The sequence below is a fragment of the Mus caroli genome, chromosome 1 (genome assembly GCF_900094665.2).
Source record: "Mus caroli chromosome 1, CAROLI_EIJ_v1.1, whole genome shotgun sequence".
Classification (NCBI taxonomy): Eukaryota; Metazoa; Chordata; class Mammalia; order Rodentia; family Muridae; genus Mus; species Mus caroli.
Genome location: NC_034570.1, coordinates 143,266,695 through 143,288,260, shown reverse-complemented (window position 1 = coordinate 143,288,260; position 21,566 = coordinate 143,266,695). Strand labels below are relative to the sequence as shown.

At 46.0% G+C, this 21,566-nt stretch overlaps 1 protein-coding gene across 6 annotated transcripts in view; it reads left to right on the top strand.

Annotated features, from left to right (window-relative positions):
• The window catches only part of Rgl1 (ral guanine nucleotide dissociation stimulator like 1), a 247,822-nt gene that overhangs the window by 222,987 nt on the left and 3,269 nt on the right, over nucleotides 1–21,566 (top strand). For all 6 annotated transcript variants that reach the window (XM_029483257.1, XM_029483250.1, XM_021176216.1 and 3 more), the window contains 8 exons: nucleotides 1,641–1,730; nucleotides 3,811–3,897; nucleotides 5,247–5,279; nucleotides 7,917–8,038; nucleotides 9,950–10,039; nucleotides 13,058–13,244; nucleotides 16,643–16,897; nucleotides 19,994–20,108. In XM_029483257.1, the coding sequence (XP_029339117.1) occupies nucleotides 1,641–1,730; nucleotides 3,811–3,897; nucleotides 5,247–5,279; nucleotides 7,917–8,038; nucleotides 9,950–10,039; nucleotides 13,058–13,244; nucleotides 16,643–16,897; nucleotides 19,994–20,108 (979 nt within the window). The remainder of the gene's footprint in view (nucleotides 1–1,640; nucleotides 1,731–3,810; nucleotides 3,898–5,246; nucleotides 5,280–7,916; nucleotides 8,039–9,949; nucleotides 10,040–13,057; nucleotides 13,245–16,642; nucleotides 16,898–19,993; nucleotides 20,109–21,566) is intronic.

The window sequence follows — 21,566 nt, the reverse complement described above, 5'->3', positions numbered from 1 at the left end:
GACCTGTCAATTTTGTGTGAGTCCTGCAGCCAGGGATGGAATCTCATTCTCCTGACACTACAATCATGAAACCAGCAAATCTTGCTCCTTGTCTCCGGTCTTTCACTCCCCTGCTCATAGGACAGAGTGAGCCTTAAGGTCCCTGTGTTGCTTTATGATTCTTAGATTTTAACTTTTTAGAAGTCCTACTAAGAGTTTTAGATAAGCCTAGCATGGTGGACACCACCTTTAGTCCCAGGACTTGGGAGGCAGAGGCGTGTGACTCTCTGTGTAGCCTGGTCTACATAGCAAGTTGTAGGCTAGCTAGAGCTTAACTCCGTAAAAAAAGAAAGAAGGAGAAGATGAAGAGGAGGAGGAAGAAGAGGAGGAAGAGTTCTTTTAGATAAATCCAAAATAGTTTCTAGCACGTTCCCTCTCCCCATAATTGCGCTTCTAGAAGAAGTATACATTAGGAAGATGTGGGTGCTTGTCTTCGTGTCAGGCAGAGTTGAGTTTTCACTCCAAACTAAATCCTGAGGATCTGGGAGCTCTTGCAGCTACCTGGTTTGGAGAGTGGCACATACTAGATTCCTGTCATGTGTCCCCAAGAAAACTGTGTGGAATGTCACTAGATGATAGCTCTCTCTTATCATCTGTGGTAGAGACTTCTGAGATGGACTCTGTCCCCAGTGGCATGCACAGCCAGGATCCCGGCTGGTTACCGACAGAATGCATTTCTGCCCTGCCATCATTATGTCAGGCCCTGACACTCAGAAGGATTCCTTTTGTAATTGTATGGTGATGTAAGGTCACATGCTAAGGTCATGTGATAAACCCTGGAGAAACTGACTAAGGAAAAAATAACATAGAGGCTACACTGAATTGTGAAATTGCTATCCATTCAAGCAGTTCCTGGAAAATGAGAACTAAACAAGACCCTGAAACCACAAAACTGAAACATTTTATGTTCAGTCAGCAAACCCATGATTAGTTGTTACGTTGAAGCTTGGGCTCTTGTTCCAGGCAGCAGGCAGGGAGCATGGGTGGCCCTCTGTCCTCAGGCCTTAAGAAGAAGGGTAAACTTGTTAGAGTTCCAAACTAGAGAGGCATCTAAGGAGGACAAAGGGAAACCCACAAATGGCTCACCTTTCACTAATCAAGATGTACTCCGACCCTGGACTTCCTCAAGATCTTGCTGTGTAAAGATTTCATTTAGCTAAGTAGCGCCACACAGTGCCTTTCCTTCACAGAATGCTGGCACACTCATTCCAGGCCACGATAACAAGTCATAAAATGTGCAGGAGGAAAGCTTCATTTTTAAGATATAACATTACTTTGTGTGAAACTCGAGATGTACAAAAAAAAAAAACATCTTCCATTTTGGGAGTTGCTGACCTTATGGTGATGGTTGATTTTCTAGTCAAATTAGGGACTCTGCTTTTACAGAGTTGGGGCGGTGTGGGGGGCTAGGATAATCCCTGACCACCACACGCAGAGACTCGTCTGCAGCAAGGCCCCAGAGCACAGCCTTAACAGCCCGAGGGCCTACAGGCATGGCATCTTGGGACACAGGAAGAGATTGTATCAGAGAACCCAGATAACCCTTCCCTTCTCTCTAGACTGGCATCCTCCATGACCTTCCTCTGTGCCCTGTTTCTTAGGAAGGAACCTCAAAATTTGCAAACCTGGACAGCAGTGTGAAAGAAAACCAGAAGCGCACCCAGAGGCGCCTGCAGCTGCAGAAGGATATGGTATGTCTGCCCATTGTCTGAGAGCCAGCAGGAGAGAGGCGGCTGGCACATGGCAGGCGTCAGCATATTCCTACTGCAGGATGCCCACACTTGTCAGAAGACTCTTCCATCCTGTGCCTAATTTGTTCTTAACCTGGGAGGTCTTTAGCAAAAGTGTTAGATCCAGGGAAAAATGAATACCAAAATTTACACATTCCACAGACATTTTCATGTGCACGAGCATGCGCACGCACACCAGATGTGATAGAGGGAAGTGTGCAGTGGGGTACCTCCATCCTCCTGACATTGCCACCCGCTATCACTTGCTTGCTGCTGCCACTTTGGTAAGAAGCCTCCTAGGCCTTGTGTCTCCATCAGCTTTTGGGATGTAATGGCCAAGGAAATGCATTGTCTCCTGCTGGGAAGATGTGGTCTTTGTATCAGAGAACATCATTCCCTTTGCTTCCAGGCTCTCTGATCACTGCCCAGTCTCCTTGCTGTTCTGGGTCCTAACCGGATCATGTTGTTCACGTCTCAGAGAGTACCATGCGTCCTTTCTGAAAGCACAGGATAGTTATTATGGTCTTTGCCTCTGTCCTTAAGTCCCCAACTTTTGGCATAGGGTGTGGGGACAGAAGAGCACATTAGAGTCTAGACAAATGAATATTTTCTTCCTTGCGCGGAGAGAACTTTCCTTGTGGATAGATATAACATAGCAAAGTTTTGGGGAGCTAGAATTCTCCTGTAACCTAAAGCTGGTCTAACTCAAAGTGTTTCAAACTTTTTGGTTGTTGAAAGGCAGTTAAAAATAGCTGCTGCCGAGGGAGTGGTAGGGATTATTTTAGTTCAGGATAAGACCTTGCACACACAACAGAAAGGACAAACTGAACTGCAGCTGACAGTGAGCTTCTGAAGGGCAAAGTCCTGTGTGGTGTAAGCTGGCTGAGGACACGGCTCACCTTGTGCCAAGAGGCCTGGTCTTGCCCTGGTTCAGATTTTGTGTATTCCTGCCAGTTTCCCTAAGTACCTGCATATATGAGAAGGTGTCTGTGTGCCACTCCATCCACCCCCACCCCCCATTTATTTTCCCTGAAGAATGCTTATGCATCAGTGGTCTTGTGGGGAACGGAGACTCAAAGGAGATTTGGTGAGATGAGGGTTAGAAAATCCACTCATTTCTTCCCACTTTTAATATCGTCTAAAGTGGTAGTATAACAGAGAATCCTAAGAAATGCACACAGACAGAATCCTGCCAGTTAAAATCTAGATTTCACATGGAGTCCACCTGTATGTTCTAGGACTCAAGTCCAGTGTACCAACGGTACTTAGCTATCATGATGTTCTAATCACTTTTGGTCCATAACAGCTTCAGAGTCTTGTTTGTCATGACCTCCAGAGTCATCAAGTCACCTTGTTGTCCTGTAGAGCGTCCTACAGTCTGGGTTTGTGTTTGTTTGTCTAGTGATTAAACAGAGGTCACACCTGTTTGGAAAGAATTTCACAGAGATGAAGTACTCTCGTCTCACATTCTCTGAAGGAGTTCTGTGGTGTCAGTGTGTGTCAGTTGTGTGGTGTCATTTGCTGTCACACTGATGGTGATGAGATCACCTACCAGTAACATGGTGAATGAAGATTGCCAGATTAACCTGTCTAAAGTCACTATTCTCTCTGTCTTTCTGATGGTCAGTCACTCCGAGTGATGCCCCACACTCTTGACAGTCCGCACTCCTTCATTCATCAGGAAATAGTGCTCTCTTCTGAGTGATGATGCTGAGGCTGTGGCTATCCCGGGCATCCCAAACAGCTAGGTGGGTCAACACACACTGAAGAGAGCATCCTGTACTGACCAGAGCCTAAGCACGGTAGATGCCACTGTGAACACTCTGCATACATGTGTGATCTCCTGGTTGGAGGCTTGCTTTTCCTGAATGAAAGTTAGACATTAGGTTGTGTAGTTTCTGTCCTGTTTGTGAAGGCTTTAAAACAATTTCAGTCCTTCAAGAGACACTAGCAAGTCCAAATTAGTCTCATCCAGGTGCATGGGTTGTGACGCCTTTAACATTTCAGTGACAGTAAAGGCACTTCTCTGCTTCCTCTTCAGGGTGTGATGCAGGGTACCGTGCCTTACCTGGGCACCTTCCTGACTGACCTGACCATGCTGGACACTGCCCTGCAGGACTACATTGAGGTGGGTTCTCTGCAGCTGGTGCATCCATGCTTGCAGCCTTCTTGGCTGCATAGAGAAGTTTGTTTCTCTCAGGATCTGTTTAGAACCCACAATACACATGGCTAGGTGGTAACACAGCAAACCAAAGCAAACACCAGAAGACTCCAGAGATGGCGCAGAGCCCATTGAAAGAGAGCACTGCTCATCACAGCAGCAGCCATGGCTGGGAACGGTAGCAGTGTGGGCAGGAATGCAGTGAAAAATGAGGGACGTTAGCTGATAGAGCACGGCCTGCTCCACATGGACAGACATGACTGCGCTGCCTTTTGAGGGCTTGGGGTCTGAGCATCGGCACCACAGATGGATTCTGCCTGGATGCTACAGATGAGATAGGTTAATGGATTTTCAAGTAGGTCCCCGGCCTGCCTCTCTGTAATGCCTGTGTCACTGCTGCCTGTTCAGGAGGATATGCTTGGATCCACGTCCTGTCTTCCTTCTGCAATGAAGGAAGAGGAAAAATCCACTCAACGATCAGATGGATCAGATAGGCAAATAGGAAAAGATTTGATATTTGGGAGGAGATTCGAAGGTAATTTGTAGGGCTCAACTTCTACCTGATTCGGTTCCTAGCAATGGTAAACAAACATAAATTACAGAAAAAAAAAAAAAAAACACAACAGGCTACAAAACAAAGCAGCCTGCATCTGTCCCCATCCCCTGTTCTCCTGTGAAACCTGCAGCCTGGGTGCTGTAGCTACAAAGGGAACCTGAATTACTGCTCCCAAGGATTCTTTAAGTGGTATAGACCACGCCCACTCATTTGCATTTCCCAGGCTCTGTCTCTTAGCATCCTCTGCCTCAGGAACTACCCATCAGGGTTGAGAAGGTACAGAGTAAGTGAATGCTGAGGAATTACATTTACTCTCCTGAGGAAGGGGCAGTGGTGATGAAGAATTGAAACTTTGTTTCCACGAGGCTGTGGAGAAGTGACTTCCCTTATGATAAATCCTTGACAGTTTGGTTTCCAGCACGAGTTCGTGCCATCTGTTTTTGTTGTCTGGCCCAGGGGACGAGGGAGTGGATTGCTTGCTCCTCACTAGCTGGGCAGATGTGTCTGGATTCTGACTCACGCCTCCATCACTGCTATTGTAGTTGGTTTCAGACATTTTAGGAAATGCTCCATCATAAGTAAAGGAACATTTGGGACATTTCCTCCAGGACAAGGGTGGTTGCCTTGCTACGTTGTTGCCACGTTTATAAAATCATTAATAGTTACAACTTTCTCATCTCTCTAACCTATTCACTGTGACCCCAGTCAGCACAGGGCTCTGCAGTTCAGTGGCTTATGTTTTTCCAAACATTTCTTTCAGGGTGGACTGATCAACTTCGAGAAAAGAAGAAGGGTAAGTACCGCCTTCACCTGCGCTTTGCCGTTTAATTTCACCTGGACATGAAACACTGAAAGAAGTGGAAAGAGATTGTGTTCTTTTTGTTTGTTTTTGGAGACACAGAAAAATAATACTCGCTGAACATTTTTACATATACCATTATGTTGGCATGCTCCTACACATTACTCCACAGGAGCCCTGCAAGCTCTTTTTCCACATCTTCAGTTAAAGGTGAGGATGGAAGAGATTAAGGACTGCTCCACATTAAGGTGGCAGTGAACTGGAGTTCACATTTTGTCCTGCTGCAAATCTCATTAATAAAGAAAAGGTAGCATAGAGCTGGTGGCATACCTCAGTGGTAGGGCACATGGTCAGCACGCATAAGGTCTTGTATTTGATCCCTGATACAGAGACAGAGAGATATTGAGAGATTTCTTTCCTACCATCATCATCTTCACAGCTACGTTTAGAAATACAGGTTTACTCTATAGTTAGTAACAGTGTATGAACTATAACATTCATATATAAACATATGAAAATCATTGCTGAGAATATATGTGGGATATTCTTCTACAAAGAAGTATGTGAAACAACTAACACATTAGTTAGCTTATTTTAGTCATTTCATAGCAAATACATATTCCAAAATATGTTGTATATACCTTGTGTGTGTACATGTGTCAGTGCTTAAATTAAAAAAAAAGCAAACGAGTTTACTTAAGTTTATAAAAGTGAATGACATTAACAAAGACGACTGCTCCTGTGGGTGTGTCTGGGAGAGGAGAGGATATGGTGTCCTTATTAGAAGTAGGTGATTATCTTTTATCATCTTTCCTGTCAGTCTTGGAAGGGTGTTCTATATCAAAAGATTGATCTTTCAAGTAGTTCTGCATTATGTTTTTTTAAAGATTTAATTATTTATTTAATGTATCTGAATACACTGTAGCTGTCTTCAGACACACCAGATGAGGGCATTGGATCCTGTTACAGATGGTTGTGAGCCACCATGTGGTTGCTGGGAATTGAACTCAGGACCTCTGGGAGAGCAGTCAGTGCCCTTAACCGCTGAGCCACCTCCCCAGCCCCCTGCACTGTGTTTTCTTTTTTGAAGTGTACATTTTGCTGTAATTTTGTGTCACATGGACATGAGCTAGGCATTTGGTGTTTGGAAGGAAAATGAGCGAGTGTGGTAACTCCCTGTAGGGCCTCCCTGTCATTTACTCTTCTGTTCATCCACCCACGCTACCTGCACTTCTTGTATGGTTGTGTACCAACCAGGGAGTTTAGGAACTTAAGCAGTGGAAAGCCAGAGCCTTGCCCTGGAAGTCTATAATTCAGGAGGGAGATAGGCAGATGAACAAGCAGCCATAACTTATCTATACAAGCTCAAAGCAGAGGCCTTTCTTAGAGAAGCAAACAGGAGGCTGAGGCTAGCCTCAGCTTGTGAGGCTAGAGAACCATACAGGGACAAAGAGCACTATGTGAACACAGTGCACAGACACTAGCTGGGCTGGGCTCCAAAGCAACAAGATACCAACATGAACCAGCCGGAGCTTTCTGTCCCTCGTCCACTGAACTTCCTGTGGCATGGTGGTAAATATTCAACCATAGCACTGGACCAAGGGTTGAGACCACTGATTGGAAGACTAAGGCCCAATGACTCTGCCAACTCTTAGTTGCTTCTGTCCTGTCCTGTTATGCCTCCACAGTGCGCCATGCATGCTCCTTTAACTTCAGCATGAGCCTGGATGCTACCTTCTTTCCCTTTAATAATAAGAAGCTAAACATTTATGAAGTTAAAAATCTGAAGCCTAAAGCTACAGTTTGTGCTGACTGCTGACATTAAGAAGGGACCTTGAAGCATGTGAATAGATCTAAGTGATGTGGGGCATAATTATACATACGTGCTTCTCTGGGAGCTCAGAAGGTGTAGTTAGATGATTGACTGGAGTAGTGAAAATCCAAGAATTTGGAAAACCTAAACACTCAGCTTTCTGAGACCCTGGACCGCGTAGCCTGTCAGTCAGCCCCACTGGTGTAGATTTATTGAGGGGGAAGAATTGGAGAAGCTACTTTGGGAGCTGTGAGCTTCTTGAATCATTTTTCTTCTTTTAAAAATAAGAAATAGAAGTAAAAAAGGTGGGTTTTTTTTGTTTCATTTTGTTTTGTTTTTTACATATTTCATGATCTTATATTTAAAAGAAAAAAAAATCCAAAATCCCAAGAATGAAAACAGGAAGGAAGGTGCCATTATGCGTTGAGTTGGTGACTAGCTGGCTTCTTTGGATGGCTTATTTTATCCATATGAGTCTCTTTTTCAAGAAACTTTTGAGAAACGAGGCATACAAGGACTTCAGGAGTTAAAGTGATGCATATGTGTATTTTAAAATTTACTTTTGCTTGTGCTGGAGATTGAAACCAGGCATTGTGTATGCACCAGGCATGCACTCCGCCACTGAACTATAGCCCACCCCCACCCCTGAGTTAGAACTTGTAAGATGTATTCATTTACTCTCTAAGGCAGCCAGATTGCAGAGTCTTCCTCAATGGCTTTCTCCGTACGTTACCCTTCGAGAGTTACAGTTCCATGTAGAAAAGACTTGTATTTATTTCATCATATTATTCAGTCTCCTGGTTTTCTGTCTACTTTAGGAATTTGAAGTGATTGCCCAGATAAAGCTCCTACAGTCTGCTTGCAACAGCTACTGCATGAGCCCAGACCAGAAGTTTATCCAGTGGTTCCAGAGGCAGCAGCTTCTGTCAGAGGAGGAAAGGTAGGCTGACCTGTCTGTCACCTGTCGGGGGTACGGTGGTCCTTGCAAGAGGCATGTACCTTGCCGGGTCATCTGGTAGACAGCTCTTGAGTGGCTGCTGTAGGGTTCTGGTCCTTGCTTTTCAGAGGGAAGCTGATTGCAGAACTAGAGGGTGGGTTTTAGGTCTGGCCCTATCACTTACTATTGAAGCCTAGAAGGAGTCTTTTATTCCTCCCCGTCTGCAGGACGCCTATTTGTAAAATGCTTGCCTTAAAGTGTGAAGTCATATTCTGGAAAGCCCTATTAGAATGGTAGCCATGCTCTTCCTCATCACTGCCCCTATCATTGTCCCAGAGTCCATGGTGTGAGCCTTCAGGGAGAGAGGAGTGGAGATGGGGAGGGATGGAGGAAGAGGAGAAAAGAGATCTCATGGGAGATGAAATAGGAGAGCAAAGTGCTGTGGACCTGTGGGCAGGAACAGATCACTGGCCAGGAAGTGGTGGGGCATGGGGAAGATTGACAGCTACTACCAAGTAGGCTGGGCTGTGGAGGAAGATTTCACTAGAAGAGCTGGAGAACATTCCAGACAGAGTAAGACAGGAACATGAGTGAAGGCCTGGGGTCCTGTTAGCCTGGGTGTTTGGAGGCCAGTGATGCCTCTGGGGTGGGTGAGGCCCAGGATGCAGCTTTCAAAACATTGGCTGATGTACAAAGAAAGGCACACTGATTCTAGGGCCGTGAGTACTGGCCCAGTGGCTTCCAGCCTTTCCTCTTCCCCTGGTGGTTGTCAGATTAGTCTGTAGGCCATATGTGGCCTGTCCCCTGTTTTCACATTTTTAAGTGGCAGAAGGAAAAAAAAATAAAAGAATGTGGCATGAAAAGTAGTCGTTTGAAATTCAAATTTCAGGATTCATAAATAACGCTTTAATGGAATGTAGCCTGCTCATTTACATCTTTGGTTGCTCTGGTGCGTTAAAGATAGACCATATGGCCCACAGCCTAAAATACTTACTCTCTGGTCTGATTCAGAGAAAGTTTGCTGATCCCTGAGGTAGACTTGAGATTTTCTCTGAAGAGTGGAATGAACAGCAAATAAGGATTTGTGAGAGTTGGAGCTTTGAGGGGCAGTAGAGTCGTGACAGGTCGGCCTGGCTGCTCCCTAGCTTTGAGGTGCTGGAATGATGGGCGTCATGGCCCTCCTTCCAACTCACCCTGGACCTGTGCTAGCTACAGACCCAGGCTTTCCCAAGAAACACTCCAAAGCAGAAACTCCCCTTGTGCATGTATCAGTTAGCATTTGCCTGGCACATCAATATCTGAAGTAGAAGCATTTATAATTGAGGCAGCTTTTGGCCATTAAAGATGTCGGCAGTTATATTTATATATTTTTATAACTAATATAATTCATATGTCTATTCACCAAAGGTTAGATATTTTACAAAAATACCTTCTTTCATTTTTCTAACATGTTAGAAAACGACATAATGTGTACCTAGACACAGTCACATAGGAAGGAGGAAGCAGAAAGGAAGGGCAGGGTGATTCACAGAGGGAGGGTGATCCTTCCCCACCCTCCCCTCCCCCCTCCCCCAGCCTTGAGGTTAGATGAGGATGATCAAGGGCAGGCTGCTATCAGCTTCAGCTCTTGCCAGTGCCACACGTCCTTGAGCTGAAGCCTGCAGAACTGGACAGGCTCTATCCATTTGTCTCTGAAAGGAGTAGGAGAGGAGGAAGAGGCGTGCAGTGGAAAGTTATCAGCTGTGGCCATCAGCAAGCTCCCGCCGAGGCTCATGCCAGGACACCACAGTCCATAGCTTTACTTTGGCTGTGCAGAACCTTCCTCTGAATCCAGTATTCCACTAAATCACATGAGTTGGGAATCTGTTCTTCTGTGCTTAAAGATTGACCTCAAACCTCCCCTGTCTTTCTCAGCTACGCCCTCTCGTGTGAGATTGAAGCCGCTGCCGATGCCAACACCACTTCCCCTAAGCCTCGGAAAAGCATGGTGAAGAGGCTGAGCCTGTGAGTCCCCCTGTCAGGGGTCCTGTCAGAGAGGGGAGAGGACCGTGCATTTAGTAGCTCTGAATGCTCACTCGAAGGGTGCATTTTCTGTCCTGAACGCAAACAACTCATTAGATCCATCCGTTCCTCTCCTGGACACGCCAGCAACAGTTCTGCAGTCATCTTACATAGCCTAGTGATCCTTTGAACAGTACATTATGTCACTTTTAAAAAACTCCCAATGGTTTTATTTTGAAATAAAGTCTCAACTCTAGGTCCTAGTTTACCAGGCCTTATGGGATCTACTCCCAACCTTCCCTCACTTACAACAGTTCACCAAGATTCACCACACCAGCCTTCTAGCCAACCTTAAACACAGAAGGCTGTTGCCTGCTCAGGGCCTTCACACTAGCCTTTCCTGTGGCTAGCAGTGGTCATTTTTCCTAGCCAGCTTCAGATGTTAGCCAGAATGTTTTCTCCTAAGAGATCTTCCCGATGGTGAGGTCTCCTCTGGTTATTCTCATTCCTATCGGATGCTTTTCACAGTCTAGAGGAAGCAGTGTTATAATAGAAGCATTCATTGCTCATCATGTGTAGCGATGAGGAGGCCTTCTGTGGTCAACTTTGAAAGACCTCACTCCATTTGGATAACATCCAGAGGCCTTAGACCATCTACAGGACCCCACTGCCCCGCAGCATTAGTACCACCCTGTCGGCCTGGCTCCATCTCTCTGCCCCCTCTTTCTGGTTCATTCCACCATTGGCACTTCAGCTACCTCAAGACCTCCCCACACGCCAGGCAGTCATTTTTAGTTGCCTTTGTTCTACTAACTTTTCTCCCAAAGAGCCACCTGGCTCACTTTCTCACTTCCTTTGGGTGTTTGTAGAAATGTCATCTCGACAAGCGTGTTGGACACTGTAGCCCTTCATCATATCTGTCCTTGACGCCCTCCCTTGGTTGCCTTCTGTCTTAATTTTTTTTCCATCACATTATCTTCTTCCACCATACTGTATACTGTATGCGTCTGTATTGAACTTAAAGTCCATGGGGAGAAGCCTGTTGTATTTGTCGCTCAGTTCACAGGGTCTAAATGCTGCCCCCACCCCCCAGTAAGTGATTAGTGAGTATGTTTAGAATAGATAAATTGAGCTGAGAGCTAGGACTGTTATAAGAGCAATGTATATGTTTATAAAATCTACAACATGATCTAGGAACCAGTTTCTATATTAGCTCCAATCACAGAGCCCAGGAAACCAAAGTGTGGAGAAGGTGGTTCAAGTGCTTCTAATGGAGGACCAGAACGCATATCCCGATTTGGCTCAGAGTTAAGTTTACAGAAGTTTTACTGTACAGTAAAATTACATTCTGAAGGAAGAGAGAGATGGAAGGTCTAAAGGAGAGGAGAGAGAACCACAAGAGAGGACAAGGGGACTAGAAAAGGTACTCATAAGCCAGGCGGTAGTGGCGCACGCCTTTAATCCTAGCACTTGGGAGGTAGAAGCAGGCGGATTTCTGAGTTCGAGGCCAGCCTGGTCTACAAAGTGAGTTCCAGGACAGCCAGTGCTACACAGAGAAACCCTGTCTCGGGGGCGGGGGGGTGGGGGGGGAAGGCACTCATGTGATGCAGGCTTTGATTGTACCTGTGTCTTTAGCAGCAGCTTGAGAGGACCTACTCTGCTCCATAAAGCTGACCATTAGAATGTGAGGGACCAAAGATGGCAGGCGTTACTTCTAGGACGCTGCGCTCTCACACAGATCCCGGCACTTACACACCTGAGACTGATCTGGGTGACGTTACCTGCACTTGCTAGGGGCAAACAAGGGCAGTCTTTAGGGACCATTGGCCAATTCTCCATGGTCAAGTAATTTCCCCCGGCACTTCCCAAGCCCACCCGCAGACTTCTCGGTTGTCGTGAGAGTTTGTGATGTGAGAGTGCAGTGCCTCCTGGATCTGTGGGCTGTTAAGGCTCAGCAGTTCTGGAATCTTCTCAGGCACTGCATCTGTCTGGTCCCTTTGCCAGGCTCAGTGTCTCCTGGCTCTGCTCTTACATGTGTACCGGGCTTTCTGTGTTTTCATTATACCCCTTAACCTCTGTTCCCATAGCTTCATGTCCATTAGGACCATCATGCATAGACACGTTATTCCTTCTGTATTAATTCAGGCCAGGCCAGGCCAGGCAGACGTCCCTGTTGTCCCCTGTGTCTGTGGGGAGATACTTCTCTAACCTGTCTCCTTACTGAGGGCAAAGCCCTTTGAGGGTCTGGCTTTCTATAGATTAGGCTCTGTCAACCTTACTTTAGTGAGCAGAACCATCATTTCACAGTACTGTGTATGTGTTAAGGCCATACACACGAATCAGTCCATACTGAATGCACATATGGAAATACCAATGGAACCCCATTATTACGTATAATTAAATTGTGCTAGTGGGTTTTTTTTTTAAACAATGACTGTTTTGCCAACATTCATTCTTTCTGTTTCCCAACCAGAGCATCTGCAGAAATAGCTCATCAACTTCCGATTTTCAGTTCCCTTTTCTGTAAGGCCTGGCCCACAGGGATTTCCCTTACATATACCAGCTCAGCTCAAAGGGTTATAATACTTCCTACCTAGTACTTTATGGAGAAGGGTTTGGGTTATGTTAGTTTGCCAGATGGCTCAAAGCAGAAGTGTTCTTCCTCGCCTTCTTATTCAGAACACGCCCACGTTTTCCAGCTTCACAAAGTTTAAAGTTCATTTTAGGCTAAGAATCAATAAGGGCTGGGGTGCTGTCCATGTAAAAGATGGAGGGCCGATGACTTAGACTCTGACCGCATTAGTTAAACAGCCTATGTGTCATTTGAAGCTGGACATAATCAACTGGGACAGATAGTCACTACTGTTTGTTAGAAACATTATAGTATTTTCTAAAGCAATATTTACAATAGAGCATACATGATTGAAAAACATCAAGGGGTTTAATCAGCACACATTATTCAGTCAGTCATGGGTTCTAGGTTTGTAACAGCTCAGATGTGTGGCATTCTGTCTCCTGCAGGCTGTTTCTGGGGTCTGACATCATCCCCGGGAGCACTCCTACCAAAGAGCAGCCCAAGTCTGCAGCCAGTGGGAGCTCCGGGGAGAGTATGGACTCAGTCAGTGTGTCATCCTGTGAGTCAAACCACTCCGAGGCTGAGGAGGGCCCCGTCACACCCATGGACACACCAGATGAGCCCCAAAAGAAGGTACACACTAAGCTTTCCCATAATTCTCTCTGTTGCAGCCCCCAGCGTGCTGCTTGCCACGTGAAGAATGTCTGTGTCCAAGTTTTTCAGTACATCAGAAATAGAGTTCCTTCTGGGAACACATTCCTCAGAGAAAAAGGATACAAAGTACTAAGGAGGTTGCACATTCATTTGTCCCTGCAAACATTTCTATGCCCGTATCCAAGTACACTGAAGGATTGTGGCCCATAAAATAAATATACTCTATTCAAGAGATGCAGGATCACCTGAGCAGGAACGAAACCCAAGAAATGGATGCATGCCAGCCTTTTGGTGCCATGCGCTCTTACTCACACCTGTCCCATGGCAGGTCACACAGGAAAGTACTCTAAAACTCAGTGACATAGAACAACCTTCATGTTTCTTGGGGACTGGCTACTTTGGGCCCTACACCACAATTTTAACCCAAGCCTGTTTCCGTTATCTGTCATTTATTTTTCTGGAGTAATTGTCTTTCCAAAACATCCTCTTAGCTTGCTGAAACATATGAAGAAGAGGGGAAGAAGCCCAGCCCTGTAAGATACACACAGGGAGAGCCCTTTCTTGGCCATACCTATCAACATTCCATTGCTTAAAGCAGTCATGTGGTCCAATCCAACATAAATAACTGAATCAGGGAGATACGATCTAGCTTCAATGGGAGGAACCATGAAACAGTTCACAGGGCAGTGGGCGCAGTTTGCAGCAGGGCGAGGATTTGATAATGGTGATACCGTGAACCACAGTGGAAATAGCAAGCTGTACACATTGATAGTGGAATCCTCCTCCAGTCCCTTTCTCATGGCTGCACAAATAAGTAAGAGAAAATATCTCCTTCAGTCTCCTTACTGGTCAAGGAGCTTGGCTCAGAGAGATCAGCTCCGCCATGACTGCAATCCACAGCATTTTGGGGAGAGTTTTGGCCACCTTGTTCTGTCATTTTTTTCTGGCCTCTTGGCTTGGGTTCACACCAGTGAGAAGGAGTACAGGTGACAGGCTCTGTCTTCTGCCTTGTAGGGGGCACTGGTGTTGCTTTGCATGATGTCCTTAGCAGTCATGCCAGTCTGAGACCCTTCAAGTGTCCCCAAATCATAATTATATGCCCCAGTACAGGGGAATGCCAGGGCCAAGAAGTGGGAGTGGGTGGGTAGGGGAGCAGGGCAGGGGTTGGGGGAGAGGAGGGTATAGGGAACTTTCGGAATAGCATTTGAAATGTAAATGAAAATAGCTAATGAAAAAAAAAAGAAAAAAGAAAGGTATTTTAGGACTCAGCAGCTAGAGGTGACCCAACCACTCTCACATTCCTCAGACAGCTAACATCTGGCTATTATCTCAAAAGTCATGTGTCCTAAACCCAGAATATTGTCATTCTCCATGACTTAATCCAGAGGAGATATCTCAGTGACAAAGCACTTGCCACGCAAATCTAAGTCCCTGAGTTGAGATTCCCCCAAAGTACAAAAAACCAGGTGTGTATGTCCACCTGGAATCCCAGAGCCACTGCCGTACGGGGAGGCAGAGACAGGAGCTCCTCAGAAGGCTCCTTCTCCCTAGCGGCTTCCACGCCTCTCTCTTGCTCTCCCTCGTGAGGTTGTTCTCTTTAGAAGTAAAGTGTAATTTGCATTCCTCCTTCTTTGTGCTCCTGATCATCACTTATAAACAGTTACCTTTATGCTTGTTCCATACACTTATATCCTTGCGAGGATAGTCTCTCTAACTCGTGTGAGCTCAGCATCCTACCGCATTACCCCTCGACTATAAATGTTATTAGCATCACGGAAAGCCCAAGGGAAAAAGGATGGTGAAAGTGAAAACATTCAAGCAGCATTTGGAGAGCTGACCTTCCTGGCTAATAGACTTGCAGGCAAGATAATGCTGTTAAAATTATCCACTCTTAGTAAGTGCTCAAGCTGAGTCACTTGGGAACAGAAGGAGAATTCCAAACAGCAGCAGCACATGGCTAACTGATATCATGGCAGTCCTACTGTAGACACTACATATTAGACTTGGCATTGTGGTTTGCTGGCCATAATAGAACACCCCTGCTGTGGAATTGTCCTTAACATAGGATGCCATGGGACAAAGCAGCCCTGAAAAACTACAGATAACATAGGCCCTATTTTTTTAGAAGCCACATTATCAGAAAGCTAAATTCCTTAATCTGTATCTGTGGAATGGCAGATTATATATAGAGAAATTAATAATGAGTTTTATAGGATTATTATAATATAATCCAGTTTAACTCATTCTGAATAACACACACACACACACACACACACACACTTTTCTGTAAACAATTGATATTTAAATGGTTCAGTTTAATGGTTTTATGTCAGGAATACATCCTGGTGAGTTTAAAGCATCTCTTTGGTGATTAATATCAGTTGAATTTTAAATATTCAGTCACTCAGAGAAGCACATTATTGCAGCCGTACATCTCTCAAATGGCCTTGATGTAGATTGTGAAAGAGATACTCAAAGGCTATGTTGTCCAGGCAAGTGATCTGTTTTGCTGAATCGTGCTCTCAGCATTGTTATGATGCTGTTTTTAGGGTGCCCCTCTCTCCCCCTGCCCTGCAAGGCAGCTGTGACCCAAGTGAGAAAGATAAATGAAAACTCATTAACAGTCTCACAGCACTAAAGGTATCAAGGCTCTAGCACAAGTCAGCTAACTCATCATAGCTGCAGATGGCTTGGTGCTTGCTGTGCAGTTGCTGTGTGCTTGCTCTGTGCTTGCTGTGCCCTGCTGTGTGAACACCACAGCAAAGGGGGATGGAGAGCTCTGGTCCTGGTAGGAGTGAGACTGTGTAGGTGGACCTGGGGCCCCGTGTTTTCTCTGGGCCTCCAGCTTCTCGACTTGGCAAAGGGGTCAGGTGATCTCTGAGGCTCTCTCAGCAGAACTACACAAGCAGTAGTCCTTATCTTAGATGCTTCTAAACATGAAGACATTTGTCTCCTACTACAAAATCTGGATGTGAAGTAGTGGGGACGGAATGTTCTCCATGGCCACATTGAGAACTGTTGGGGGTGAGAATCAGCTCTTACCAGGATGGCTTCCCCTGTACGGCCTTTAAATTCTGGTATCTGCTGCCATCTCCTGGTTAGCCTTCATACGGACAACTGAAAACAGGCCACCAAAGGACCACTGTGCCTTTCTTGGATTCAGAATGATTAGTTCACAGTGAGTCACTGATAGTCACATGAGCCCATGGTGTGTATGTGTGTGTGTATGTGTGTGTGTGTGTGTGTGTGTGTGTGTATCAGAGACAAGAGACCCATGAGATACTGAGGAGGAAATAACCAGTTGTATCTACTTCTGTTTTGAAACATGAAGCGTGTTTGGTCCAGGCTCTAATGGCTTTGTTTTCTGACTCTTCCAGCTCTCTGAATCCTCCTCCTCCTGTTCCTCCATCCATTCCATGGACACGAATTCCTCAGGGATGTCGTCCCTAATCAATCCCCTGTCCTCCCCTCCAACCTGCAACAACAATCCTAAAATCCACAAGCGCTCCGTCTCTGTGACATCCATTACCTCCACAGTACTGCCTCCTGTTTACAATCAGCAGAACGAAGACACCTGCATCATCCGCATCAGTATAGAAGACAACAATGGCAACATGTACAAGAGCATCATGGTAAGGGGCTGTCCTGCTTGGTCAGCTGTTTGGACACACATTTCTCATACCTGTCTGCACGTGCACACAAAACTAGCATGGAAAATAGCAGCGTCTTCCTGCGCGCAGATTAGCGGTATATTTATCTAGCGGCACATGTGCATATAGGACATAGTTTTGACATCTTATGAATTGTTCATGGAGTTTGGGGTCCTGTTTCACGATGCTCAGTGTGGGTGGGACAGTAGTCCAGGGCGGGTGCCTTGCTTCACACGCCTTCTTGGAACTCTTCCTACGGTTGCACTGTCTACTAAATTAACACGCCTTCTTAGTAGTGTAGTTCCTGGTGACTCAGCTTTCTCCCTAAGCCATCTGGACCAAGCCGAGCTCCTGAAGTGGGTGATTATGGCGGAGGTGCAGTTTGGGTAGGAAGTAGCTACACCTCAGCAGTAAATGGGATTGAGTCTCATGTGCTTCTTACACAAATGGCATCAGACAAGGAAAATTCCAAAGCTACTTCTGATGATGGTCGTCTTTCTTAAATACATACCCAGCCTTGCATGCTGATAACCTCAACTGTGTAAAGTCTGGTGATGAAATTCCTTAGTCAGCAGGACCTGTCATCTACTAGAAAGAAGAGAAAGGAGAAAAAGAAAAGAGAAATCTTCTCTGTAGTAAAATCTGCACTAAATTTCATGTCTTCATTTGCCTCCCAGCAGAGGCCTAGGTGGGGTGGAGTCGTTGTCTTTTAACCTTTGGGGAACCATACATTGAATACAGTAATTATTGAAGATGGGTTGTTGCTGTTCTTGTCCCAGCTTTGAGGAGAGGGAGAAGAGTAAGACTCATTGATCTTTGAAGAACTTGGAATGGAAGAGAGAGGCCATACACTAAATGATATTCTAACAGAAGCCAGACCAGATTGGAAATGGTCTAGTGACCTCCTTGGGGGACTTTGTGTTAATTGTTCAGGCAGTTAGGTCTCACTGAAGGCATCAAGTTAAGAAATGTTCAGGTTGGTTTGCTAGAGGCATAACTACCTTGTGGAGACACGCAGCTTCAGGTGGGAGGAGCTGTGGGTGGGAAGCAAGCCAAGGAAGCTGCACCCATCTTTCAAGCAGGAGATGATAAGGGCTGGAGACGGAAGAGCCATTCATCCTGTTATCAGCCTCTGATAACTGTTGTGGAGGGTAAGGAAGAGGGAGGATTTCTATGGAAGAGGGAGGACCCACGGCCATCTGGCAGCCAGTGGCTGGTGAAACTACTAGAGGAGGAGGTCTCAGGGCCTTTAGATTGGGACATCCACATGACATTGTTTAATAGATTGCCAGAAACACGGGTGGTGCAGGGTTGGTGTTGCGTGTCTTTCAGCCCCATTGAGTGGGAATGAGTGTGGAATGAGACCCAGTTCAGCGTCTTAAGGGAGTAGCTAACAAAGATGCACTGGAGAAACAGCAGCCCAAGGGAGCCCGGCTCATCAATAGTAGTTGTGTTTTTAGCACACTCTAGTCATATGCTTCTGTTATATATGCCAACCAGAGAGATAGGGGTCACCTACATGACCACAGCATCTGGAAGCAGAGTACAAATGTATGCACCCAGCCGTTAATGCTGTGTGCCATGCCCATGGCAGCATGCTCTGCTCTGCCAGGAGAAAGCCTAGCATGTAGGAGACATCTTAGGTTGAATGCGCTGTCCTGGTCTTGGGAAGGTATAAATAGATGAGTCCCCAGACTATTCCTTCCTTGGAATAGGGCCTGCCTTTGGGAGAATACTCCCTGTCACTGTCTCTTCCTGGGACCCTTTATGTTGCACAGGGTGAAGTATTTTCCTCCTTTAAAATTTTGTGTGCACCAGTTCTTTCCTTTTAAGTATATAAGCCAGATGTTTTAGTACTAGGTACATTCACGAAACCCTTATTGCTGCTTATTGAATCACAAACACCAGCTGCCATGAGGGTCAGAAGGAGGCACCTAGGCCCTGAGGAAATCAAGCTGTGTGTGTGTGTGTGTGTATGTGTGTGTGTCTGTGTGTGTGTGTGTGTCTGTGGGTATTGGTGTCTGTGTGTGTCTGTGTGTCTGTGTGTGTGTGTGTGTCTGTGTGTCTGTGGGTGTGGGTGTGTGGGTGTTTGTAGACTCGTGCCAAGCTCCAGCAATCTGCTCCTGGTGAGAGCAGATTTTCTTTTTAAAAATGCATGACCTGAGTTTTCTTTCACTTCTTTCACCTTTAAAGAGATCATTCAGGACATGGCATTGGGATGGTCCTCTTTCCTGCCACGTGAGCTCAAAATCAACAGCAGGCAGAGATAAAGAAAAGGAAAACCAGACATGAGGATGAACAGAACACTTGTGCTTTCATCAGAAACTGTTTTTTATTGACATGTGATTTACATACAGTTACAGATCTTAATGTTCACTCAGTTCTTTGAGTTTTAAAAGTCTGTCTATATCTATCTGTCGGCCACACCAAGACTCCCTGTGGCCTTTAAGCCTTCAGTCCCCTCCCTTTAAGCTTGGGGCTGGTTTTCTAAGGCCACAGATACAGGCTTTGTGATGAATGCCATCGTTATGTCTCGTTTCTTTTCCTCGGTGCATATGTGAGAGTCTTTTTCACTGGTGGAGGTGTTAGTTCTTCACTTGCTCTCCTTTAGTGGCTCAGAAGGCCTTTGTGGACATAGGTTTTTCATTTCTTTAGCAAATGGTTTGCTGGGTCATAGACTCTTTTGCCCCCTCCCCCCAGTGGTCAGTGGTCAGTGGTCAGAGTTGTAGCCATTTTTTCCTATTGGTTGTCAGCTAATGTTATAGCATTAGGCTGGCACATTGGCCCAGGGCTCATAATGCCATATACTGTTTATAGTTCCCTCATGTATATTCTTTTATTTGGGATCTTAGCTAGGGTGGAGTGTGATAGGCAGTACGTGTTTCCCCCGTTTTAGTGGGGGGCACTGTGCTCACCACCGTCCACCCTTCACCTGCTCATTCAGAAGTAGCACTCAGGAGTCCTGGCTCCTCGTCCTGTTCATATGCCACCTACTCCATCAAGACAGCAAAGGTCAGAGGTCAGGAGATCAGAAAACATGAGCCAAGCTCAGTCCAGATGTGTCTGTTGTCTTTGCAGTTGACAAGCCAGGATAAGACCCCCGCTGTGATCCAGAGAGCAATGTCAAAGCACAATCTGGAGTCGGACCCCGCCGAGGAGTACGAGCTGGTGCAGGTCATCTCGGAGGACAAAGGTAGGCGTGCTCTCCACGACGGCAGGTGCCAGCCGCACGCACACTCTGCTCAGGTGCTGACAGCAGAAAGGTCATGCATGTAATGTCTTCCTTTACATTTGGATCCTAGTGATGGTGGGGGCATATGCACAGATTTGTTTGAGTGTATGTGTGTGTGACCAGAACAGTACAAAATGTGTCCTGCTCTCTCTGAGCCTGAAGCAAGGCTGGTGGCCAGCAAGCCCAAGCAATCCTGACAGGAGGGTAAAGGGGATGGGGCTCATGCTGCACAGCAAGTGCCCTTATCCACAGATCTGCCTCTCATGCCCCCTGGTGGTGGTATTTAGGTGTGCCAGGGAGACAAGCTATGTATCGCCTTAGTGAAGATCAAGTGTCTGAAGCTGCTACCCACCCCTAACTCTTTGCTGTTGTTTCTGGGATTTTCTGTAGAATTCCTCTTGCCCACTGTTTGTGTTCCCCACGAGAAGCCCATTTTCATGAGCAGTCAGTCTCTGTGTGTCACGAGTGGGAAGCAGATGGAACCTGTCGGGTCTGGGCAGGTCCTCACACACATCCTTTACTTGACATTGTGATTCTCGGTCCTGTCTGACCCAGAAGCACTCATGCCACAGTGCCAGGGTTTTGTTTATTTTCTTTTGGTTTTTACTTCTGGAACTAGAGTTACAGATGGTTATTGGTGCTGGGAATCAAACCCAGGTACTCTGAACGAGCAGCCTGGGCTCTTTAACCTTAAGCCTTCCCTCCAGCTCCAGATCTAGCTATTTTATTTTATTTATTTTGTTTTATTTTGAAGTGTAGGTTCTGGGGGTGAAATTCAGGTCCTTGTGCCTATAAAGCAAGCACTTTTCAGGTGTAACCATCCCCTGACTGTCATTTGTAATACTTAAATACAGTTGCAGTTAAAATGATAAATCCCCAAAGTGGTCTGTTGAATTGTAGCATGTGGCTGCAGAGTAGCTCAAAAGGAGGTCGGTGGATCTGCAGATCCAGTCGCTCAAAGAGGGAAACCTGGGCTCAGCTCTGCCCCCAGCTGAGTGATCTCGACTAATGCCTTGCTGCCATCGTCCTTAACCAGCTCCCTGGAGACTAAAGCTCTCTCTGGTCTCAGCAATTATGAAGTCACCATAAATAATATACTGGAAAGTGCTTTGCAAAAATGCTAACTGCTGTATAGATGGGAGGGCCATTATCGTGGCCCCAAATAGGTGAGCAGGGGTGAGAGGACTCTCTGGGGTGTTAGTCCTTGTGAACACTTGGACACCATGTACCTGTCTTGGAGAGCCTGTTCATCTTGGGTTAGCTGAGGGGTCCCGGTGTGAGGAATTCACCGGAAGCTCACCTCATGCAGCTCTGCAACCAGAAGCCCCTGCCATTTTCTTTTCTGATCTCACTTCCACAAAACCCAATGTCCACATCTGCCCATTTTATTCTATGGTTTTCTTTTTTTTTTTTTTTTTT